At 43.5% G+C, this 27088-nt stretch overlaps 1 protein-coding gene across 1 annotated transcript; it reads right to left on the reverse strand.

Moving 5' to 3' along the window:
- Positions 1-18344: 18344 nt before the first annotated feature.
- Positions 18345-26394, reverse strand: cdc5l (CDC5 cell division cycle 5-like (S. pombe)). The gene is made up of 16 exons (XM_076978521.1): positions 26188-26394; positions 25613-25716; positions 25339-25500; positions 25108-25235; positions 24894-24993; positions 24518-24736; positions 24251-24395; positions 23794-23982; positions 23550-23698; positions 23291-23453; positions 22857-23021; positions 22026-22106; positions 21582-21824; positions 20697-20894; positions 19170-19382; positions 18345-18935 (listed from the first exon to the last, which is right to left on the reverse strand). The coding sequence occupies exons 1-16, from the start codon at positions 26230-26232 to the stop codon at positions 18828-18830; spliced, it is 2412 nt and encodes an 803-aa protein (XP_076834636.1). The 5' UTR covers positions 26233-26394; the 3' UTR covers positions 18345-18827.
- Positions 26395-27088: the final 694 nt, after the last annotated feature.

The following is a 27088-nucleotide window of genomic DNA, read 5'->3' on the forward strand; positions in this document are numbered from 1 at the left end:
CCTTCCCTCCCCTCCTCCGTCCGTCTGCCTACGTCTGCTTCCTCTGTTGGCGTCCGCGAACCCCGACATAGCCCCGCAGGGAGCAGAGCGCCTCGGCTTTCTTCATACTGTGAACTTTTGCATTATCATTATTACTTTAAATTTTTTCCCCATTGTTTTTTTTTTCATTCTTTTTTATGCCCAATAGCCATAATGTCAATGAAATGCAAACTTTTTGACAGCAATTACAGACTTCACTTACCTTGGAAAACAGTCTGTTTTACAACATATGCTAGAGGTTGTGTGTGTGTGTGTGTGTGTGTGTGTGTGTGTGTGTGTGTGTGTGTGTGTGTGTGTGTGTGTGTGTGTGTGAGAGAGAGAGAGAGAGAGAGATTGAGTTGTGAGAGACAGTCTTCCCATGCCCCTAACCCCTATTTTGGTAAAATAGAGCCAAGCCTGTAGCTGGGCCCTGTACCTGGACCCTGTCCTGTAGCTGGGCCCTGTGGCCTGGCTGTCACACATGGTCTGTGCTTTATGGTCCTCGCCTTGTGGAGCCTTCCCTCATGCCCTGTCACAGCTTATGTGCTTTCATGGCCAGCCTGCAGACCTTGTCGGATCATCACCGCTTTGAATTATAGCTCACCACTGCTGATCAGCTTATCTGTAAAAGCAATGCGCCTCTCCCTGATTCTCATTCCAGTTTACAGTGGAACTAATTTAACAACGAACTTGTGGGCCCCAAGCTTATGGTTTTGTTCTCTCTGTCAGGTCACTAGTTTTTTGCCAACAGCTAATGTAAAAATGTCAGTCTCATTTTTGTTTTATTTTGCATGAGTAATAGCAGATGAATTTCATGAATGAGCAGCAGATGAATAGATGAGTTTCATGTAGCCGTCTAAAAACGGTAAAAGGAAGCAAAAACTGACATAAGTCTTTTCATTAGAATTCCCCACCCCCTTCTGATAGGGCCGTGTAAACTGTCTGGGTTAACACCTAAAACCGGTTTATTCATGTTTGTGATGCTGGAATGCAGAGTAAAATCAATAGACAATGAAGTACAATGCTTGTTTATGAATTTAAAATCACAAGCGCCTTCTTTACTTCATCTTCCTTCATGCATAAGCTGTTATACTTCTCAACCATTCCATCACCCACGAGAAATGCAATGGCTTTAATGCAAAAAAATGAAAACATTTACAAATCCACAAGTGAAATTAGATAATAGCCTTTATTTAAGGTCAATAAAGCGTGACATTTGTGATTCTTCAACTTGAAGTGTATTCACAATGTGGTGTGCATTAAACAACTGTTTATTATTCTTATTTTTTCAGCAGAACAAGGGATAGTTCCTACGTTAACGGGCTGGCAGAGACTGTCAGGCTTTTGCTGAGCCGTCAGCTGAGCTCTGAGTGTTTGACGCTCCTAAACGCTGGACGTATCACTCCGTGCTTCACTCTCCTCCGTATAAAGGGGTGTCAGGAGATCTTGCAGCTCTCTCTGGAGAGTGCTTTCTGCATCCACGCTTCTACATGCAGAAAGCATGCAAAAGCAGCGCGATCGGCTTTCAGGCGCTGGAGCTGCGGGGCTGTTGAGAGAAGGGCGGCCCGCTAATGGGAGCTGACAGACAGGAGACGACGTGACCGAGGGGGAGTGTGGCACCGGAGCTATGAAAACAAACAGCTGGAAGGCTGAACAGAAAGGGCCTGGCTCAAGCTCAGGTGGATTGGAGGGATTTCACATTAATCCTATTACACAACTATTGAGTAGTGCTGTTGTTAAACAAAAATATGTCTAAATTATGAGGAGGATTGGGATAATTGTGTTAAATTACACATTAAATTCAGTGGTTACCTGTTTTTGTGCATATTGGAAAATAATCTGAAGTAAAATCTCCTCTGATGCCATTGATGTGCCAAAATGTGCATATGTGAAATTTGAATTGTTATTCCTCTCTGAAGATGTGGTAGGTCGAGTTCAATGAAAGCTCCCACACATTATTATGGTAGTAAGATGACTTCTGTAAGGCCTTCTATTGGCTGTCAGATTATATCATGTCAATGCTCTGGCTTGGTAAACGCCAGCCTGGTTCTCTGAGACCTTCAGCCAATCCACACATTTTGTTCTTTTCAAGTTCCAAACTTAGCCAGCCTAGGTAACCCTAACATTTTTCATTTGACCCAGGTCTGTCAGTAGCTGGAGTAGAAAACCGAAGTAAAAAAACTGAACATTGGCTGGAAATTGTCATTTCAGTGTTTTAAATGTTTGCTTTTTATAAAATCATAAGATTAAATGCCAGGGATATATTAGTGGCTTCTCCCAATATTGTTCGTTGAAAGTGTCCACAGCATGTGTTAGTCTGGCTCCATGTCCATGTGTGCACTGTGCGAGATAAATTCAGCAGATAGATCAGCTCTGGTTTTGATAAGACCGTAATAATTAATGACTGCTGACAAAGCCATTCTTGAAATTATGAGAGTATCTCCATGCTTTCTCGTTTCTGGGCCGGGTGCAACACATGGGTATTCTTTCTGGGTTGAGCAACACTAATTCACCTCTTTAACATATTGGCTCTTAACTAATTAGTGGTCGCACTTGGGCCAGGTTCATGGCCCCAGGGATGCTTGGTCTGTGACTGACAGCACTGCACATACTAGAGGCTAAGATGGCCATTATGAAGAGTCAAGACTTCAATGCAGGCACTGGCAGTAATAAAAATTGGGTAAGTCAACCTAGGAGAGAAAATGGGGGTGCTGAGTGATGAACCTTTGTGTACAACATTACAGTGTTTTTCTGTAAAGAGAGTGTGATTATATCAATTGATTGTAATGGCGTGTGGAATTCTGTGTCAAATGAGGATTGTTGTCTGTGTCCTGCAGCAACACAACATGCCCAGAAAGACGACATCATTTACTCCCTTGACTCCTATAAAGTGGATTGTAGAGAAGACTCCCTCTTTCTTTCTTTCTTTCTTTCTTAAATACTCTAAATTAATGGTTTCCAGATGTAAATGCAAAACTGGTACATTTTTAATGAAATTAAAACCATTTCGTGGCATTTTGTTGCACTTTGACCACGGAAAATTGAAACACTTGATGTACATGGGCGGTGACCTCTTACAGTGTAACCTCTTTATTATAGTGTCAATAGTGAGTAGAGTAAACAGAAATACTGTAATTCCAGTTTTGGCTCACATCCATCGGGGACCCAGTAAAGCTCACGAGTAATGGGCAGTGGACTTCCTGTTTTAGACTTTATTAGGTTCCATTTAAGTGCACCAAGTCTCACCATGGCCTTCCTGTGAGGTTCAAACTCTCCTAATGTACATTACGCATGATTGCCCCTCTCAGGGCGCTGATTACTAAAGCATGCCAGATATTGGTTTTGGACTGGTTTAATGGTCAGATAGCATGCACCTATGACTAGTATCACATTAAAGCAGGAATAATTCCTAGTGGGCTCATATTTTGCCACTACCTGTGTTCAAGACATTGAGGCGGAGCAGGAAAGTTTAGTCTAGGTCATTCTTCTGATGGAATGCTCTGTTTTGACCTAAAGTTACCCTGGGCAAAGGTACTAAAGGCAAAGTAACAACACCCTGCTTTGAAACAGCTCCATTTGATCTTGAGATGTTGTGTATGAAGTGTTTCAGTGTCATGCTGACTCTGAATGGCTCCGTCATACAGTAATGACTCCTTCATACAGTAAGCTCTCTCACTGTGAAGTCTGAAACACAAAGCAGATTCTTGCAACTCCCTCATAAATCAGAGCCAAGGCACTGACTAATATAGAGTCTCGGAGGGGGAGCAAAGGCCACTCGGGAAAAGCATGCAAAGGCATCAATTATGAGCCAATAAAACGTGTGACTCCTTGAATCGGGTATTTTTTTTCTGCCTTTAGCCCCACTTGCCAGAGCAGACGCCTGGCTCTGTTCAAACACTTACACCAAATCAGCTCAGCCCAACACAACAACCCCCCCATACGTGACTCATGGAGGAGAATATAGCAACCCAACACCCCCCCCCCCCCCCCCCCCCCCCCCCCCACTCACACCAATAGCTTCACACTTCCATGGGTAACCCAGCCGGCGTGAATGATTGGCTGATTGATGGAGCTGAGTTCGGCTGCTGGATTTTGGGGGGGGGGGGGGGGGGGGGGGGTATGGAGGGGTTTGGGTGGTGCTGAGGTGGTTGGATTGGATGGTGGAGCTTAGCTTGGCAGCTGGATTGGGGAAGGAGGTTTGGGTGGTGCTAGGGGATCATGAAACAAATGGAGTGCGGGAAGCATTGGCTGAAACCTCGTCTCATTGGCTGAAACCTCGTCTCAGGGCTGCAGAATCTGATGGGATGGAACCAAGAAGCAATATGTAACCTTAGAGCTGCCATATCACTAGAAATGTCTGATAAAAATCTCATAAAAATAATATCTCTCAAATGCCTAACCCCAACTCTAGAACTTAGATTTTTCTCTTTTGCATCATTTTCCAAACCTTGCTTCTTTGTCATAATTAATTATTCATGCTAAATATTACAACTCTGCAGTTTATGTCTAATGTATGAGCATAGGCTGATAGATATTCTTTGAGGAGGATGTAAATTCATGTCAAATCAAGTCAGACTTCCTAACGCTAAATCTATCATGTGAAGGATCAAATGTCCTTTTTCATAGGGCGTCTCAGAGTGCTCTTGATGTCTAGGTCTCAATTATAGACGACTTCCTGCAAGGTAAGCAAGAACTGGCGGAGTGGCCAGTGAGTGTATTGGAGACAAGCTCTCGCACACGCTGTGTGCTGTGTATGGGCTCTGGACACGACCCTCCAGAGGATCCTTCAGGAAAGCCCGATCAGAGCGGGACCCAGGCTTAAATAACCTGTCCGATAAACACAACCAGTGCGCTGAATGCTTTACAGATGAGAGCAGGCCTTTAAATGCTTTTTTGTCTGTTTTGGAGTGATGGGACCGATAGTGAAATGATTTACACAGAGGTTAGTGAAGAAAGCTGCCTTTCATGGGCTTCTGATATGGAGTGATAAGAGTTGTGCAGTAGTGCTGGCAGAATGGATATAAACACTGAACACTGCGAGCGGAGCTCTCTGGGGAGCTTAAGTGCTTGCCTTCGCATGGAAGTGAATGCCAGTGCCCAGCTGTTATGAGTCTAATATCTATTGATATGCTCACTGACAGGGTATTAAACTGGTAACTACATTTATTGACTAACCACATAACTGTCTGTGGGAAGAATCTCATAAAAGACAGGCTTGTTCTGTTCTAAGGGTACAAAAGGAATCCAGTGAATCATGTATTTTGCACTACATGAAGTTTCACTTGCTCAGGTCTGTGTTTAAGAAATTAAATGTAAGAATAAAGGATAATCTAAGGAAGAAAAACAACACCAAATGATTCTGTCTGGATCCATTTATGAGGCAGGGTTTTATTCAAATGATGTTTCTGTGATGCATTTACATGTGGTCTCAGATACCTATGATTGACTGGTGTGTACCTTGAAGATTCTTATAATTATAGCATGTTATTCACACAGAGTACTTGCAGCTGGTGACTGGATAAGTGATCTTTTGAAACAGTATGCCTTACTCATAGGACTATTTTACTGCACAGATAAAGTCTTTTTTCTTAGATTAAATGAAATATCCTCATTCACATTAGTTTAGTTTAGGACTGCTTTAAAACAAGACCTTTTGGTCTTTCCACTGATGATATTATAACAGACTGTGGTGAGATATTTAAACCATGGAGTTCCCTGTTCTGAAATGGGACTCACAGTGGAACTTGGAAAAATGAGAGATTTTCCCTCTGTTTTAAGTAAACAGAGAGAAAATCTTTCTTTCTTTCCTTCTTGCTTTATACTTTCTTCCACAGATTGTGTAACTTTAACTAGAACCAAGTCCTTTTGGCACATCCATCATGAGGACATGGCTAATTGCAAAGTGAATAAAATCAGGAACACACAATGCTACTGCAGACTCCTCGTTCTCCTCTCTAATCAGCAGGCCCTGCAGCTAGTCGGGCCTGGAAAAGCACTCGGGACAAAGAATATATTAATATATTTTTTCACTTGCAGCCTAATTATACGAAAATAACAGCCAAGGTAGAACAGCATACCTTTTCATCAGAAAGAAGAGAGAAAGAGAGAGAGAGAGACAGAAAGGCATTTTTGCTTAGCTTGGCATTTGAAACTGGTTCTCGATATTTGACACCTCTTCAGTGTAGCTTGCCAAACTGAGCTGTTGCTGCCTTCTAAAGCCTAGAGCTCAAATGTGCCAGGGAGCTCCTGGGTGTCTTGATGCTTGACAAGAAACAGGCCACAAACTGGAAAAAAAAATGTCTCAGCAATGCTCTGTTTCTTTTAACAGGTGGTCCTGAAGCAAGCAGCTCTGAAACAGGGCTGAGCACACGCCTTCAACAGTTTAGTTCGGCTGAGAAGTTGATAGTGTCGCTTGAATTACACATGGAGTCAACTTTACATGATACATGCATGTGGCATGGATGAGGCTCTACAAAATGTTGTTACACTATTTACCTTTTGCATATTTTGTTGGTGTTTGACGTGTTCACTGTTTTACAGTAATTAAGATGCTGATTAACTCAAGCCACTGATGTCCAGCATGGTAGATATTTGTGAGTCACACGGGAGACATTCATAGAGACAGAGAGACAAATCTTACATGTCCATGATTAGGCCAAGCATTATTTAAATGCAACTGCACATAAAGATACACCAGAAATCTAGACACATTAAGTAACAGAAGATAAATTAGTCTGTGTCTGTTTCAGGTGATTTTCTAATTACTGCTCGGTGTGAGACAGACTACAAAGCACATTTGTTCTTTTTATAGAAAGCAGCAGGAGTTGATCAGGAGTCCCGCCACTCCTAAGTACACATTGTCCGACCATGATACATCCATTTAAAAAATAGCCTTGTTTAGGAAATTCCCCTTGAAGCGACCCTCGCTTGAGATCGCATGAGATTGTTCACAGATATAATGTTACTTTCATCTGCTTTGTCCTTATGGTTTTTTTTAATGACAGGCTGTTGGTTGAGCTGGCTGCGTGCATGCTTGGTTAGGATCCGACCCCTCAGTGGTCTTTAGATTAGAGGGTTGGGTTCACCGCAGTGATTCGATCTCGTCCAAGGCCAGGGGACACGCCCTCGCGCTGCTGTCCCGTCCATACGTCCAAACCACCTTCCTTAATAAAGTCGCAATCACAAGGTCATTTATAATTAAACATAATTATACTTGTGGAACAACGGAGAGGCGATTTACTAGTTGCTGTAAAAGTAATAGTTAAATATATTTAAACGTGTTCTAATATATTACATGAAATAAACTATAAGGACATATCTATAGAAAACATGAAAATTTGGTCGTTGATGGCGTTTTGTGAACTTTGAACTTTTAGGAACCAGTGGATGGACGTGCTTTTGTCATTATTTCGCATTGACACGGGCAGTTTTTTCAAATAAAAAAATATATAATTACAATTATAATTATAAATGGCAAGGAAAGCGAGTCAGCAGAATGCTGATGAGTTCACCAGAAACTGCGCTCGTGTATTTTAAGAAGCTGTTTTCTTAAATACTCTCAGTGAGAGTTCATGCCATGTCCGCCCAGCATATTTCACATCAGAATAAATATATGTTTTCAAATGTTTACATTTTAGCAGTGAAATGTTTTATACATTTTGGAGCCTCACCGTCTCGCGAATGAGCTGCATTCATTTCATCTATATAATACATCAAGACACTTCTGCAAAATATACTCAGAATTTCCAAATCCCGACCCATGATATAGTGTGAACATATTGAAGATCCATTATAACACACACATTACTTTCAGATATTCAAATCAGGGGGATGTGATGGCTCGTGATTTACATGATGAAAGCCGTTAAATCTGCCAGAGATGTCGGAGGAGGAGGTTCGTTGAGACAGGCTGAAGCCTCTGCGTCTCGCGGTGCTGACGCTTAGCCGCGCTCTCGAGACGTACGCGAGCGCGCTCGAGCGCAGCTCCACACAGCGCGCTGCCTCTGCGGCCCTGACCACCATCCAGCCCTCTCACCACAGACCCCTCCGCTAACCCCTCAGTTAAGTGCTGGCCTCCGTGAAAGAGAGGAGGGGAGACCACACAACTCTGCTGCATTTTCAACACACCAAGCATATTATTTAAAAAAAAAAAAAAAAAGTTGGAATTTTGAGGCTAACACTTCCCTTCAACTAGTTTTAACCCTATTTTACAGAAACGGTGACGTGTTCTCCTGCTTTCACTGCCTAACGTTCACAAGGCTGATTATTACTTGTGTGTATGTAAAGTGCCACCAGCCATTTATTTTGGTTTACCAAGTGCATGTTTGGAATTTAGTGAGTTCCAAAATTTATTTTTGCAATTTTTTCTCTAGAAACAGTATTGTATTTTATATTTTATTTATTGTCTTTATTAATGTGTCTGTATAAATATAAAATACTGTAAATTACTCCATAAAAATGTAATGTATAAACAAAACGTATATAAGTATATAAATAGTAGTTAGAATAAATGTATGTATATATATATATATATATATATATATATATATATATATATATATATATATATATATATATATATATATATATATATATATATATATATATATATATATATATATATATACACCTCTGTCCGAATGTCCTGTTTCTCTGGAATCTTTGTGTACGTATCTTCCCAAACATATATATATACAGCAGCAGGACATTTCCTGATTGTCAGAAAAAAAAACATATGATGAAAGTATATGATATTCATTTACGTATTATTATTATTTATTATTATTGTTATTTTTATTTATTATGTTTTTTCCGTCAAGACTTAATTATTTATTAAAATTGCCCACTGTTTATTAGATATTATTAGCCTGTTATTTATTTTGGGCCTTTTGGGTTAAGTTAATAAAAAATTATATTTTAGACAAATAATATTCGAATAAATGTTGCTTTACTGGTGATACTGGGTTTATAAATGTTTTTCAAATCATATAGGACATCACCGGAAAATGAAACAGGGCCAGGAACACTCGGAGTTACTGCCGTTTCTCATTCAGTAGCTTTATGAATGAACTAAATGTAATGTGAACGACTTCACACCTTGGCAATGGAGCCCACTGAACGTTTCCATCCCGCGTATAAGGGCTACGCAGCACAACACCGCCACCTGCTGGAAAAATTCTGGAAAAGTCTTAACAAAAAAAATGGAATAGCATAGATATGCCAGGCATGCCTCTGATCATAGAGTATCCACTGTGAGCTGAACCCACAACTATGTTGTTTAATCGGTTTGAGGGTTATCCTGGTCTTAATTTCATCATCATTAAGTTGTAGTTGAATTAAGCCCACAAGGCAATTACAATTTTATATAATAGCGTATTAGATTACTCTTAAATTTTTAAATAATATAACCATTTGACCATCTGTTTGATTTCTCATTTCTTTTAAAACATATTCATACATATCACACCTATTATAGGTAACACGTTGGATGAAGATTTTACCCTTAAGTGAACTTAAGTCAGCAAGAGGCATCTGTGCAGTGTAGCTATAGACCATACCCATACCCACTGAACTGCACATTTACACATATGTGCAGTGTAGCTATAGACCATACACATACCCACTGAACTACACATTTACACATCAGTACAGTGTAGCTATAGACCATACACATACCCACTGAACTACACATTTACACATCAGTACAGTGTAGCTATAGACCGTACCCATACCCACTGAACTACACATTTACACATCAGTACAGTGTAGCTACAGACCGTACCCATACCCACTGAACTACACATTTACACATCAGTACAGTGTAGCTATAGACCGTACCCATACCCAGTGAACTACACATTTACACATCAGTACAGTGTAGCTATAGACCGTACCCATACCCACTGAACTACACATTTACACATCAGTACAGTGTAGCTATAGACCATACCCATACCCAGTGAACTACACATTTACACATTAGTACAGTGTAGCTATAGACCATACCCATACCCACTGAACTACACATTTACACATCAGTAGTGTAGCTATAGACCGTACCCATACCCACTGAACTACACATTTACACATCAGTACAGTGTAGCTATAGACCATACCCATACCCAGTGAACTACACATTTACACATCAGTACAGTGTAGCTATAGACCGTACCCATACCCACTGAACTACACATTTACACATCAGTACAGTGTAGCTATAGACCGTACCCATACCCAGTGAACTACACATTTACACATCAGTACAGTGTAGCTATAGACCGTACCCATACCCACTGAACTACACATTTACACATCAGTACAGTGTAGCTATAGACCATACCCATACCCAGTGAACTACACATTTACACATCAGTACAGTGTAGCTATAGACCATACCCATACCCACTGAACTACACATTTACACATCAGTAGTGTAGCTATAGACCGTACCCATACCCACTGAACTACACATTTACACATCAGTACAGTGTAGCTATAGACCATACCCATACCCAGTGAACTACACATTTACACATCAGTACAGTGTAGCTATAGACCATACCCATACCCACTGAACTACACATTTACACATCAGTACAGTGTAGCTATAGACCATACCCATACCCACTGAACTACACATTTACACATCAGTACAGTGTAGCTATAGACCATACCCATACCCAGTGAACTACACATTTACACATCAGTACAGTGTAGCTATAGACCGTACCCATACCCAGTGAACTACACATTTACACATCAGTACAGTGTAGCTATAGACCGTACCCATACCCAGTGAACTACACATTTACACATCAGTACAGTGTAGCTATAGACCGTACCCATACCCAGTGAACTACACATTTACACATCAGTACAGTGTAGCTATAGACCATACCCATACCCAGTGAACTACACATTTACACATCAGCACAGTGTAGCTATAGACCGTACCCATACCCAGTGAACTACACATTTACACATCAGTACAGTGTAGCTATAGACCATACCCATACCCAGTGAACTACACATTTACACATCAGTACAGTGTAGCTATAGACCGTACCCATACCCACCGAACTACACATTTACACATCAGTACAGTGTAGCTATAGACCGTACCCATACCCACCGAACTACACATTTCACAGGCAGAAGGACACAGTTCCAGATCAGTGTTGCTCACTCCCCTGTCTGCTGCAGAGCAGCAGCACTGGAGCCTCTTCGTTCACCCCAGAGACCACATCAGAGTCTGGGATCCCCAGAGATCACATCAGAGTCTGGGATCCCCAGAGATCACATCATGGGAGAGTCTGGGGTCCTAAGAGGCTACAGTACAGGGGAGTATGGGATCCCCAGAGACCACATCAGAGTCTGGGATCCCCAGAGACCACATCAGAGTCTGGGATCCCCAGAGATCACATCATGGGAGAGTCTGGGGTCCTAAGAGGCTACAGTACAGGGGAGTATGGGATCCCCAGAGAACACAGTGTGGGGGGGAGTCTAGGGTCCTTAGATTTCTCAGGGGCCCGGGGGCCTAACTGCCTCACTCTGCCACCCTGGCCCAGGCTGGTCACACAGAGATCAAACACCCTGCTGGGCAGTGGAGAGTTCATGCTACGGGCATGCTTCTCACAGTACAAATAATGTTTGTGTGTTACATAAATCTCACTTAGGCTCTTTACTATACTGTGGTATATTTGATTTGTATGTTAATCTAAATCCTGTGAGTAAAACAGAATTTGTACTCATTGTTTTCTTTGTTCAGTCAGATGTAGAAATAACTGAAATGGTTCCTCAGTTTGGGCCTTGCTTTCTTAGAGAAACCCCTCACTGGGAACCACGTAGAATAATGCACTACAACACTCACCAAAGACCTCATCAGAGCACGCTTCAAATACGTACCATCTGGCAACCCCTGCACTCATTTTATAAAGCACTTTGAAATTACACTACAGTTTAATCATGCAAAACAGAGTCAGTTCAAATGTCAGACGTATATGTCATTTGGATGTGATAAAGTGCATTGTCTGACGGCCATCTCTAATGGGCACTCAGTGGGAACTGGCAGCATACGTTCTGTTATTGCCAACACAGAAAAAGCTCAGTTCTCATTCAGCTGTGACATATTTGGAAGTTTGGAACTAGAGCAGCAAAAAAAAAGCCTTTAAATCTATCTCCCTCTCCTCTAAATTACAACCCTGCATTTTTAATTTCCTCTCTATATATAATGCTATTCACAGACATCCAAACCAAATACAGCTCATGGAGTCTGAACAGCTTGGGAGAACAAACTGTCCTGTTTAAGGGTTTTACATGTCAATGACATAATATAGATCACAAATTCTCAAGGGCCTGTCGATACGAAGAGGTGTAGTCAAACAAAGGGCTTAAATCAAGAAGGGTGTTTGAACAAAGACTCACATGAATGAAACAGTATAATCAAACAAACAAAACAGCTGGGATTCTGAGCCCACCAGGCCTGTGCCCCTTACTGAACTCGCTCAAAGAAAGATGTATTCTTCCACCTACTATGTATCTTATTATTGCAGAATAAAAAACATTTCTTTATTCTAGAGGAAGGGAGGGGGGGTACACAGTTCAGTCATGGGGAGGTCATGCTGGGTGAATACAATACCAAAATCATTAAAAACATCTTGCATAAATCACCATGACTCCATTTGTAATTACCAATGCTCAGATTCAATTCCAACAGACGGGGTCTGAATTTGACAAAAGATTTCCATCCAGTGCAGTTTTGCTGCATATAAAACAGGACTGGTGTTTGATTTGTAACCGTATCCCCTCTCCCTCGGGGGTTTCCAATTCTGACTGTAATAACAGGCTAACGCGCCCGAGCCCTGCCTTTGCCCTCTTGCTTTATAATCACTGCCGAGACCATCACACTCGTGTAAACGGGTCAAGAGTGGGGTTGTAAGAAACACAATTGACGCTGCCGACCAGAAGAAAGACACCAGAAGCCCTTGATGTGAAAGTCAAAACAGAAGGTCGGTGCGATGGCTTCTCGCTGTCACCGTGTGCAATCTGTTTAAATTTAGACCCTGAGGACAGCTCCTATTTACGATTTACCCGCAGACCATATCTGTATAGATTGTTATTATGTTTGGAAATGTTTTAGATTTGATTCCAGAGAACAATGCTGACCTTTGCTTTATAGTCAGCTCCACCAGGGCCCGGCCCGCGGATCCAGACTTGGCCAGACAACAGGAGTTCTCCCAAACGAAAAACATTCTGTCTTTTTGTTCTGTTCTTCTCTGCTTGTATTCTGTCTCCAACACGAAAAAGGAAACATGTCTAATTCAGCATCAGCCTGAATGACACAGTGTTGGTGTTCTGCCGATTGCGTTCGTAGCCTCCGCGTTAACCCACCGCTGAAGGCTGCTCTGTTCTTGTTTGTCCATTGACGCATCCTTTGAAGTTGTTTCCTCTCTGTGCCTAAACGGCTTTCTCTCTCTCTTCTCTCAGACTAAGAAAGCGTGCACTGTGTTTCAAATAAGTTTCACCTCTGCTTAAAGGCAGCCTCAGAGAGGAGATAATTGTCATTTTCTTTGTTTTCTGTTTAGTGTACGATCACTGAATGCTGCAGTCATGGCCGGGGCAACCTTGCCACCTGCTGCAGCCTCACCGAGCCTAGGGTTTGAGAGTCTGAGAGTCTGTATCCTGTTTACTGTTTGTGTTCTGTGAGTCTGTATCCTGTTTACTGTGCGAATTTGTTTGAGAATGAAAGTGGAATAACTGAAGGAGGCTCTGAGGTAATTAAGTTACCCTAATTCTTAACAGCCTGTCAATGGATTGCTTCCTTCCTGTTGAGTGCTGAGACTGACATGGTCCCAATAAGAAATGTCACCACCAAGAAAACATTTGTGAATTGTGAATTACTTAGTTCTCTAGCCGTCCTCCAGGATAACACATGTAACAGTTTAATTCACAAGCAAATACAACAAAGTCAAATTCCGCTAAGAAGTTGAGCCGTGGAAATACTCCTGCCTTTATCAAACCATATTCAGATGCCAGTACAGTTGTTAAAATTCATGTAAGTTCTTGACCATGTTTGCACAGTCTTTTCATTTCAGTCATCAGCTGACGATTTCAGGCTGAGGTGAAGTAAATGCGGATTCTAGGAAATGTTTTTCCATAGTTTGTGTCCAGACTTGGATCTCAAGTGAGCTAAAATCATCAGCAACACAGCAGTCATACAGGAGTCATGCATATTTTTATATAACATCCTCCCACTTCAGATCAAAGGTAATCTTATGAATGAACACAATGTGAAGTGTGTAATTTGGACATTTGGTCATCTGAAGCATGGGCACCTATCTCTGCCTCTACATTGCCTACCTCTGAAACATGAGAACACCCTCACATGGAGTCATGATGCCATCTTGGACGTCACCCGGATTAACAAAGTCGAATGTCAAAGAACCAGGACAATTCTGTGATAAGTGGACTACGGGAACAAACTGTAGGTGGATGAGGATGGTTAACATGAAGCTAATATAATGTGAAAGAGCAAACAGAATGTGGAAGGTTAGCATCAAGGCTGTCTCAAGAGTGGCAGGGAGCGGCTCTAACAGACCCCAGAAACAACAACTCGTCTCAGTCCAGAAGAAGACAATCCTAGAAACATCAAAAACAATAATAAAAAAAGATTTGACCATCAATTGGAACGGTGAAAATTGAATTATTTTATATATATGTGTATACATACATTTTATATACATATGTATTACGGAATCTGCCAGGGACTTTGGCGTATGGGGTAGTTACATCAGTAAAGCCAAGCATGACAAGGACCTTTGAAATCCTGTGCACCTCTGTGCACTTATTTAGTTCAAATCTAATCTTTACTGCATGCTGTCAATAGTGGTTAATGGTTGTTTTGTGCATTGTGTTGATTCAGTTGGAATTGTTTCTGCCTGTTTCTGGTTTGTGTAGTTCTATGTGTGTGGCTGTTTCTGGTTTTATAGGTGTAGGTGTGTGGCTCTTTTTTGTTTGAATAGGTGTAGGTGTGTACATGCTTCCTGCTTGTGTAGTTATAGGTATGTGCCAGTTTTTGGTTTGTATAGTTATAGGTGTGCGCCAGTTTTGTATAGGTGCATGTGTGTGCCCGTTTCTGGTCTGTATAGTTGTAGATGTTTGCCTGTTACTGGTCTGTATAATTGTAGATGTGTGCCTGTTACTGGTTTGTATAGTTCTAGCTGTGTGCCTGTTTCTGGTTTGTAGATGTGTGTCTTTGTGGATCTCCTTCTGTTTCCTTCTTGCTTGTTTGCTGCATAAGTCTTTTATAGACTTTGCTTTGCAGTAAAGAATGGTTATTTCCAATCTAAATGGCATTCCAGTGTTTTGCTACCAGGCTGGCATTACAGATCCACAACAACACTAAAACCACTTACAGGTCAAGTGAAAAACATTTATTCACTCATCACAGTGGCACCTGTGAAGGGGTGTGGGATATATTACACAACAAGTGTAAGGATCTGAAAGACTGACAAGCCAAACTGATGGCTAGATGACTGGATCAGAGAATCTCCAAAATGGAAGATCTTGTGAGGAGTTCCTGGTATGCATTGATTTATACCTATCAAGAATGGGCCAAGGAAAAACAATCAGTGGACTGGTGACAAGGTCAGGTCAAGGTCACAAGGTCAATGTGACCTCTCACTCTCATGATACAGCGGCCACTCTGGGATCTCGGTGCTTTACACCGTGGCCCCGGGGAAACTTTAATTTCCCACTGGTGGGGTCAATAAAGTTTATTGTATTATAATGGCAGTGGTCTATTTCAGTAGGATAATGAACATTGCCACATGGGAGAAATTGTGTTCAAGGTGTTGACTTGGCCTGAAAAATTCCACAGATCTCAGCTGTGGGATGTGCTGGGAAAACAAGTCTGACCCATGGAGGAAAAAGCCAGACTCAAAACAAGCAGTTAACACGAGACCTCCTCCTGCACGTGACCTCCACCTGGTAGAGTTACATGAAGAAGATCCACTGCAGAACATCAATGAGAGAACAAAAGGAAACAGGCACAAAGAAAAAGAGGGAGAGACAGACCAAGAGAGAGAGAGAGAGAGAACAGGAGAGCAAGAGAGTGAGAGCTGACTCAGGTGGGGAGTGGTCCAACCAGCCCAGATGGCAGGGGATGGAATAGCCTTGGCACCATCATGCCAACAGCAGGAAGCTCAGGTGGCACAGGTCAGACTGCAAAGCTGAGAAGGGCAGCAGGGTGCCAGCCAGAGTGATGGCAGGTGGCAAAGATACAGTAGTAAGTTTCAGCCTAACATAACTGGTGGCAAGCAACATTCCCCAGCCTCCATAGTTAGTGGGGCCCCAGGGAATCACCTGTAGCACATATACCATGTTCAAGCCCTCACCACCTCCAGATGTGTTTTGCATCTACTCTGGAGTCGTATTGTGTTGGAGGAAAATATACTACAGTGCTTTCACAATAGTCCAACAGTGTCTCGGTTTCATCAAACTAAACCCCAAACTACAAAATTCAGGCAATCTATGGTACTCTATTGAAAATGGATAGCATTGTGCTACTTCCAATGAAACATGGTGCCAATCACACAACTCATAAAATCAGCTATTCGATCTCCAAAGGGACTGTGTAAAGGGCCATGAGAACTTCACTGTCATACGAACCTTGCATACTGTTAATCAATTTAATCCAGAATGGAGATCAAAACGGTGGAGACATTATTTTTATCCTAGAAAGAACTCTTCACTGAAACCATATGCAGGGCACATGAAGTCAAAAACTCTGGTCTCGGTTTAACTCATTTTAAACATCAGTTGCAAACTAACATTTTTACCTTTACTAAATTTAATAGGCAAAAAAAAAACAACAACAAAAACAAAACATCTGATAAGCCTTAGATGTTGAGAAATTGTTCCACTGTAGGAGGCCTCTCTCTGGGCCGTGTGCTTCAAAGTGTTAAACATTTAATCAGTCCTGAATTAATGGATTTACATATAATCGCTTCCTCCAGTGCAGACAGACAAGCTATGCCACCCACCCAGTCACATTTACTTCATCACTCCAGTGGAATAATGAAAGGGGCCTTGAATGATCTTTCATGAGGCTTACAAAGGGAACACTGAACAGCATTGACAACTCCAGAATAAGAGCTTTCAAAACCACATCCGCTCTTCCCAATATGTTGTGAAGCCAGAGGCGTGATTCCTTCCCTGGTAATGGGAGACTGACATAGTGCAACTACACTTGAAAATATAGTGGCAGTCTGTAACAGTTTCAAGGCAGTTTTCCCTCATCTCGCCAAACCCCACTGCTGTGCTCCCAGACAGAGTCCCTCCATAATGTGAAAATGGAGACACCACTAAATCCTTGCAGGCTAGAAGTGCTTGAACAGCAATATTCATTTTGGGAAATAAAAGTAGTTTAGTTTTATCCTTTATGGACTTGAGATGTAATTTACCTTGAAGGCATGTGTGTCAACCTCCAGTTTGAAGCCCCACTAATACTGACTACGTGCACTCGATATGAGAAGCTAATGGGCTATTTAATGGGGAAGTTTTGGCTTTCAGAAAAGCATGTCACTTTCATTTCCTCTAAATGTAAAAGGTTCTGAGAGGTTGAGTTTGCGGGTGGGGTAGTTAACAGAATGTTTCCTGCTAGATAGGGTAATTATTTTAGCATCAAATCAGCTGTCAAATACGTAGTCAAAAATGCTGAACATCGCATGTCCATGTAGTCAAAATGTAAATTCCAGGTGTAATCAGCGCATCTACTGTGAATCAGGTAATGTAACTAACCTGATTGATAAGTAGCCAATGTTTTGAAACCAGTGACATTGCCCTGAGGGACTGACGCCCTCATATCAAGACTGCTAACAGCTTGTGAAGTTTCGGACTGCATGACAGCCAAGCACCTTAGCATGTTAACCGTTACCATCAATGGGTGCTGATGTACAGGGAGATGGAGCTACATGAACACAACACGCCATCCTGAGTAGAGTTTGTGATATGATTTGCCATTTAATACGTTTCCACAGCAGTACTGTACTTTTGGTAGCAGTTTTAGATGGTCAAAAGTAACGTAAAACATCAACACATCCCCTCCATCTAGGCATTATTCACCTTGTTTGTTCTTCCAGCAGCAGAATTGTCACTTTGTATCATGTTTTAAGAAGTTTCCAGAATCCCTTAACTAGCTGCTATACAGTAAGTGGCAAAGGTTTAAATCTTAAAAGGAGGTGACGAGAACTTGCTTTGGCTTTTAGAGGCCAATACAACATCCTTTATGAGTTTGGATTACTGTAATAGAAAAGAAGCAGCAGTGGTAGATTTTACAAGTGATGGTTTATTGCGTAAACTAGTACTGTCAAAGCCAATGAGGATATACAGATTCCTTTGATATTAACATACTAATGAAAGGGTACAAGAACTGCTTATCTTGAGTGTAATCCTCAAAATATCCTCATTCTGGGGAGGGGAAAAAATATACTGCCAGACATTATTTACACAAATTGTCACCAATATGAAAAAAATCATCTTTAAAAACAAACTCCAAATTCTCCTTGGGATCACAAGTGCTGACTGAATCACAACTTCACACTCACAAGCTTTGAGAAGAGATCAAAATGTTGCAGAAACTAAAAGGGGGTCCTATGGTAACACGGTATGCAGTTACATCTGTGCTGTTGTACAAGCTGAATAATTAAAAACAAACAACTCAAAGCTTCAATTGTTTCATTTAGATTTACAACCAGTGTAGACAGCCAAGGTTGGAGAAAGTTCCACATACATTTGGAAAGGATTTGCGTTCAGAACTTGTCTGAAAGTAACGTTTCTTTTTCAAGGAGGAGGTCGGCAAACCTCTGCTGAAGCTCCTTCTCTCGGTCCTGCTGCCTCTGCACGTCCTCTCTCAGAGCCTCATCACACACAAAATACAAACGTAGTGTTATGCCCATTATAGGTCAGCTACCATGCCATACCAGTTTCTTGCTAAAACAGGTCCTATTAAAATGTTCAAAATTCAAAATATTCAACTCAGGATACGAACACATGTGAACACATCAAGGCTAGTCATTGATCTGACGCTAGACTGACTCGTTTTGCTGTGGCTAGCTGGAATGGTTTGGCTAAAGCTAGCTGGCAGTAGTCACCTCTTGTCTGCGCGGGATGGCCGTGTCCTCCTGCTTCTTCAGTTCCTCGAAGGTGTGCAGCTCCACGTGGGCCTGTTCCACCTGGTCCCATAGATCGCCCAGCTGCTTCATCAGGCCCATGGCCCGTGACTGGTAGCCACCCAGCAGAACCTTCATCTTCTTCTCCAACTTGGCTGCACGCTTGGCATCCATAGTCATGTGACCTCTGTTGATCTGGATCATGAAATATGTTGGTGCTTTGATTAGCTTCTGGCTTGTAAGTAGTCATGCAGTTCCACAAAAATCCATTCAAGGTTTATTACCATTTAGTAATGCATTATTATTGCACTGCAAGAAACTACATTACTTTGGCAATTCACTTTAGCGTTGTATTAGTTTTAGATATGTTAAGGGTTAAGAAATGACAGGATTTAATGAGAGTATAGTGTCTGACATTTGAGAAAGTTCAAACCCCACTTATATCCCAATAACATCTAGCCGTCCCCTCCTCCAGTAGATGCTGGTAGGGACCTCTTGTTGACACCGACAGACTGGGCTTTCAATCAACCCCTGCTGAGGTGGTGGCAGCGTACAGAAGGTGACGGAACCCACCTCAGAGGGCCTCGGTACTCCCCAGTGGTGCGGTTTGGCGCGTTTAAAGCTCCCGAACCCCCACTGGCTACGTTTGCTCTGCGTGGCCGAGCGGATGCTCAGGGGACCCGTGGTAAAGGCTGAGGGTGTGCTGCTGTTTATGGCTCCTGCCACAGATGGCACCCCCCCACCCCCCCCAGAAGTGCACGGCTCTGAGCTGGGCCCATTAATAAATGTGGCGTGCAGCTGCACCGCCTTACATCCCGTCACGTCTCAGAGTGAGTGAGAGGAGCATGGTCGTGCTCAGCTTTGACACCCTCTCAGGAACGCACCCCCCCCCCCCCACTACGAGTGGGCTGCTGTGTGAATGGGCTCCAAGTTTCCGCCCTGCACTCCCAGCCAAGAAATATGAAACAAGCGCACCCTTTGTAAGATGGTGGTTGCCTTGATTAACCGAAACTTAGCGCATATGCCCTGAAACCAAGGCCAGCTCACTGTCTTTTCATGGTGATCTTTTTTTTGTCTGTATTGAAGGACATGTTGGCAAAGGAACAAAATGAAGATAGTATTCTTTTGTCTTTATAGTCAGAATTATAGTACTGGTTGACTAATCTGTTTCTCTTGGCGTAGGTATGAGCTATGTAACTTCAGGCACTAAATGTTTTTTAAATGAGCCAACAACTACATTAACATTGACTGTATGCTTTACTGCATTAAATTCCCTGATTTAGAGTTTAATACACTGGGTCACTGAAGTTGAAAATGATTCTCTGCAGTGACAAATCTCTCCATTTAAAAAACTCAGTGAGGCTAAAGATATTAACAGTCATGTATTTGCAGTTCAGAGACTCTACAGAGCACCAACAAATCCCAGATTCAAATGCTAATGCAGCCAGTGCCACCTGTTGGACCATTTAGGAACTGCAAATGAACAACGGTGGCATGGCGCTCCTTTACCTCAAGTTTCTTCTCCAAGGACTCGATCCTGTCCTTCTTGCTGGCCAGGTTGGCTCTGGTGTAGCGGTTCTGTCCGGGCAGGTACAGCACCTGACTGTAGCACTCCTCCCACACTTGGTTGTAGGCGTCGATGGAGAGGTCGCCGTGACCCATGCCGTGCTTCACCACCTCCATCTCCTGACGTAGCAGCTCCTTAGCCTGGCACACACGACACACCATGTCAACTACTCCAACCATCAGTGGCCATCCTAGAGTCTGTTGGGGCCCTAGTCAAAAATTCTGCAAACTGCACATTGCCTCTGCTGTAGTTGGTTGGCCCTCAGGGGCCCCCCCTTTGGCCTGGGGCCCCAAGCAGTTTCCTGCTTTGCCTGGTGGTAAGTAGAGCCACTGTCAATCATCCCACAGCACACAAAAAAGACTCTTTAATATGTAAAGTACACAAATAACAAAAAAGCCAGGTGATGCCATGGCCATCCGTGGGCAGGATCCTGAAAGCCAACCTGTGCGTGCCCTCTGGCTCCCTCAGTCTCCTGTCAGTTACAAGCAACATGGCTCAATCTGGGAGCTCGAGCTCCTGAAAGGGGGGAGCAGGTGGCCCCGTGTTCTTGGTGCACAACTCTGTCCCCCGACAGCAAAGCCACAGCTTGAAACCCTGTGATGAGTGACTGCATGGGGCTGGAAGGAACACGTCCTCCATGATTGACAGCTGTCGCGTGACGGGGGAGATTACCTGAGGGGCGGGAACTAGCTACGTCTGAATTGGAGAGAGAAATCAGACAAGCCAGTGTTGCTATGGGAAATACACTAGCTGAGACGCATCACGGTTTCTTACTGCCTGTAAGAAAAAGAAAAAAAGAACAAAGAAAAAGACCACAGAACACTGACCTTTCTAAAATCATCGTCGGGGACTTTCTCATAGGGGGTTTTGTCGAGATAAGCGATGTGGTCGGCACTGCCAGAGCTGGAGCCTGCTCCTTTGCCTTTCTTGGCCAACGCCTCTGTGTAGGGGTGGTGCAGACTGTCATGGTGGATCATTGTGATCATCTCTTTTTTAATGAGCTCCTCCGCTTGCTGAAGGTCTGTGAGGGGAGGCTCCACGTTCTGGGGCCTCAGAATGGTCTCATTTACCTGGTTACACACACACATACACACACACAATACATCTCAATGCATTCAGGATCGATGTAAAGCAATTTGAGAGTATTGTTCATAGTGCTTAGAGGCAAGATGGTTGTAGAGTTAGAAGAGGTGATCAAGTCCGTGATCCATCCTGAGGACTGATCTGCATGTTTTAGTAGGTGGGTCGTGCAGGAGGGGGGGAGGACTCACGTCCGAGGGCCTGGGTAAGCTCCGCTGCACAGCTGTGTGTCTCTGCTTCAGTTCCTTCTCTCGCTCAGCGTCTCTGGCTGCCTGCAAAAAACACCACATTCCACATCCTTTAGCAAGCTTCTTCATCTCAGACAAAATCCCCTTTGGCAAATCTTATGGTTCTCCTCATGTTCAATTCATTTAGGGTACTTCACATAGCTCTAACAATTACAGGAACTCACTATGCACTACAACTCGTGTCTTTGGCAGGAAAGGTCATCAGGTGACACACAATCCAGCCAATGAGGAGTAGGCTGGCATGAGCCCCTCAGCCAGGCTGACTTGGGTTTGGAGTTGTGATGGCAAATGGGACGCTAGTTGGTTTAAAAGCAAAATGTAATGGATGTTGCAAGTGATGCACTTACAACAGTGCAAGAAATAAGGCAGTGAAATTGAGCAAAGATGTTGCTATGGCATTGTCATTACTGTTGCCATGGTTGTCATCTTTTCATCCATTTTTAATTCCCTAGTTATCTAGGTACCTCAGTTTGCCAAATTACACAGAATGCCCCAAATGAGTGGTGGTATGACAGTAGTACCCATTTGACTCAAACACCTCAATGTGAGATTATGGCACTGAAAGGGTTTAAATGTCAGAGACCTGTACTTGCATGAATAAACCCATCCTGAATGTATGGCATAACTGCACATATCTCTGAAAAGTAGCACCTGGAATTAATCATACAATCTTTTACAATATTTAGCTCTCAGTGGTCATTAAGAGTTGTATTTATGAGTAATAAAGTAATTATGAAAGGTGTGAGGAGGTGGAGGAGGAGAGGAAGGACTGACTTGTTTGCGGTATTCAATGTCAGCTGCGTCCTCCACAAAGCTCTCGTCTGCCTCAGACTCCTCCAGATCCCGCTCAGCGTTCTCTGGGAGAACGATCTCAAAGTCGTTTTTGGGCAGAGGCAGAGACAGCAGACCCACTCGCAGCTGCTCCCGGGACTCCCGTTGCTGTAAAACACACGGTGCGCACGCACGCACGCACGCACGCACGCACGCACGCACACACACACACACACACACACACACACACACACACACACACACACACACACACACACACACACACACACACACACACACACACACACACACACACACACACACACACACACACACACACACACACACACACATAAGCTCTCCAAGATGGGAACCCTGGCCATGTGGTCTTACCCCATTCCTTCATATTGGATTCTGAGGTGTGTGTTTGGTCATACCAGGTGCTTGGTGTAAGCCGGGTCAGTGTAGTCCACAGCGCCGTCCTCTGTGTTGATGTTGAGTTTGTCGCGCAGGGGAGTCCGGCCTGGGGTGACTCCCATGGTTGGCTTAGGGGTCATACCAGTGTGAGGGGTCAATCCTTCTGCACCATGACTTGGGGTTCTGGCACCAAAACAAACAAAGAAAAAGCTATTATTTTAAGATCATCTGCAGATACAATTCTAGCACCAACTATGCTGAATATTAATAGACATGTACCTGAAAGGTGTTGAGAGCACAGTGTTAGGGGTCTGGACCACCTGTCGCTGTGGGGTGACCCCAGAGAAGTCACTCTCATGCAGAGGTGTGTTCAGACCGCCCTTTAGAGGCGTGTCCACGTTAGTAAGTGCCATCAGATTCTGGGCTTCCTGGCAGTGCAAATAAAGAAAAGTCACATAAAACACTGAAGATGACAAACATATATCAGAACACTAAATTCTCTGGGTGGATGAGGACTGGATACCTGCAGGATCTTGTCCTGTGCTGCAGGAGTCTGTGGCGTGCGCAGGGCTATGGCGTTATTGGTGACACTGTACTCAGAGAGCAGTGCGCTGGAGGCGGAGTTTGTGATGCCCGACTCCTCGGCTGTCTGGCGGGCGATCTCACTGGCCTGGCCCAGCTTGACCACCTCCTCCAGTTCAGCATCAGAGATCTGAAAAAAGAGCAGAACATCTCTGTACCCGTGGGGCAGTCCTGCACCATCTCTGTACCCGTGGGGCAGTCCTGCACCATCTCTGTACCCGTGGGGCAGTCCTGCACCATCTCTGTACCCGTGGGGCAGTCCTGCACCATCTCTGTACCCGTGGGGCAGTCCTGCACCATCTCTGTACCCGTGGGGCAGTCCTGCACCATCTCTGTACCCGTGGGGCAGTCCTGCACCATCTCTGTACCCGTGGGGCAGTCCTGCACCATCTCTTTACCTGTGGGGAAGGCAGAACCAGCTTGCTCCTCTTCTTAGTGAACTCAGACACCCCACTGGTCTGCAGAATGGCTGATGGTAGATCTGACTCCTTCTTCTTCTTAATCTTCTGCCTGTCCTTTTTACGCTCCTTCTCCTCCTTCTCACTGTGTCCAGGAAAAACACATTAACATTCAGGAAATATAAAAAACACAATGTATTAAAGGTCACTGGTCCAGAAGTTGGGGAGGATGGGTGATGGGTTTAAATGTGAGGTTTGGTCACTCACCTTCTGAGCTCCCCATCAAGATGCTGTTGGCGAAGTCTTTTGAAGTCAGGCTCAAGTGGGTCATACTGCTCCATGGATGTATCGTAGAATCCCTGAGCGGGCTTCTTCTCAAAGGGAATCTCTGCGTTGTAGTCCACGCCTCTCTTTTTCTTCCGCTTCTTCTGAATGTCGATGCCTGCAGCACGAAGCTCTCTGCGCTTCTGCAGGGCTGCCAATCGCCTGTGGGGAGGAGAAGAGGATGGGGCTCATACGGACGCCACTGCATATTTCAGAAGCAACATCCAGAAGCTGCAGTTTTACAAGAGACACGGCAGTCCTCAAATCACCAATTGCATATACTTTATTGGCGTATCTGAAAACATGTAATTGCTCTCACCTAGCCTCCTCAAGCTGCTTCTCCCTGGCTTTCCGCTTGGCCTTCTTGCCCTGGGTGTTGGCTAGACGGGCCCTGGCTTCAGACAACATCTCCAGCTCATCTGTAGGTGGGACAGTACTGCCTCAGTTACTTGAGCATTACTCTTTAGTACTTTGTCAGTGGTGATAAACTGACCCGTTTGATAAAGAGCAAACTTAGAAGACAAAACGCTGACCTTCATCCATGTCCACAGGGTCCGGCCTGGCTGGCTTAGTTTCAGGGTTAGGGTCAATCTCCCCCGGCTTGAGTTTGCGAGGGTCATCTCCAGTGTCCTCCTCGTTGTCTCTCTGTGCAGCTTTGTCTCTGTGATCAGAAAATCATACAGTACAGCAATTTCTCTCACAAGTCTTGAATTTCACACACCTAATGTACGACGCGCACACACACAGCGAGGACCAGCACTCACAGCAGGTATTCATAGTGCTCAAGGCACTGTGCAGCCGTCCTGCCAATGATGGGGGCTATGGTTCGCCATTGAGTGGGCATCAGCTTGGCCAAATGCAGAAGCTTCTCCTCTTCTTCCCGAGACCATTCTGTTTTCTTAATGCTGGGATCCAGCCACTCATACCTAGATTGTGAACACAATTACATTTTCTGCATTTGAAAAGTAAGTGGATATACATGTACTTACAATAAACTCTATGAAATGCTTTTACACGAGGTACATGAGGAACACTTACCATCTTGCTTTACACTGTTTGGCCGACTTTCTGTGGAGCAGCGAGGCAATTCTTGACCACTGATTCTTGCCATATTTCATCACCGCTGCCTTGAGGATCTCATCCTGCACAAACACAGAACCCACTTTTACAGGTGGAGTAGGAGAAGTGTGCCTAGCTGCTAACGTAACTAACACAACCAGTAAACAATATGGGACACGCGTATTCTTTAACAAGTGTTTATAAAGGAGTAAGTAAATGACACAGCTAGGGCGGAGTTGTGTCTAGATGAATAATCTTCACCTCGGAGTAGCTATGCTACATTAGCTACAAGCGTTGTGGCCACAACTAAGTTAGCTAGGATAGCGACTCAGCTAACGCTTGCTTCATAAGTATGCAAGGTAACTATGAAATCATATTAAAAGATAATTACATATTTAAAATATGTAATTAATATCATGTATATCCTACCAATACATGTTCAGTACAGATGATGATATTATTCAGGTTAACAGTTCAACGTTGATTAGCTACATTGCTACCTGACTAGCTAGCTACCGCTAACGCCAGAACCGGCTATTTATTTATTAACCTACCTCAGTGTTGCGCCAGACGCCTCCTTTAATCATAATACGCGGCATCTTGGCGGCTTGGTCCTTACACAAGTCTCAAAATAACAACTAAACCTGAAAACAGCAGTAGTTTAGCTACACGGCTAACATTCGAGTTTAGGTGAGCGCTGCCCAGCAAGGAAACCTCGCAAAACCATGGCACTGTTAACAAAGCATTGTGGGATATTCGATGGCGGCTTCCGTAGGGTTGCCAGATATCTGCCACCAACTCCCCTTGTGTGGAGATTGATTTTACCTGGCTTGTCCCAAGTTCCCTCATTTATGCAAATTGGTGAGTGGGGAGTTTTGTAGAGTGAACCTGGTACCTACGACACATAACTGTGTCAGAGATGTTGTAGTGTACGTGCTTAATTATGGACTGGTAGGCCTTAGCACCGAGGTGTCTAACTGACAAGCTTGTAGAGCATCGACTTTCTACAGTTAGCTAGCAGGTAATGTAGGTCATTTGTTAAATCACTGATATTCTCTATGACATGCATGTGACCCACTGCTAGGCTAAAATATTAATTGTAAATAGAGCAGATATCTGGTCACCCCACAAAGTAGCTCTGACTCTGAATTGTGCAAATGACCTGATCCATCCCTTGTACAAATCGAAAACAAACGTGCAAAAACAAATACAAGAGGCTTGCTACAGTCCCCTTCTTTCTTGGTTTTCTTGTGCTGTATAAACACAATTTCCACACGCATTCTCCATCAGGCTCACTCTTGATAAGAGACATCTCCCTCCACTCTAATCTTTATAGCCCCAACTCACTCCCACCCTCTACCTCTACTGTTTTAACTCCAATATGGCAACACTATTCCTCTCTGCATCTTGGAGATCACATTAAGTGTCAGAGATTTATACTGCCATCTAGTGATT

Source organism: Brachyhypopomus gauderio, chromosome 17 (genome assembly GCF_052324685.1).
Source record: "Brachyhypopomus gauderio isolate BG-103 chromosome 17, BGAUD_0.2, whole genome shotgun sequence".
Lineage (NCBI taxonomy): Eukaryota > Metazoa > Chordata > Actinopteri > Gymnotiformes > Hypopomidae > Brachyhypopomus > Brachyhypopomus gauderio.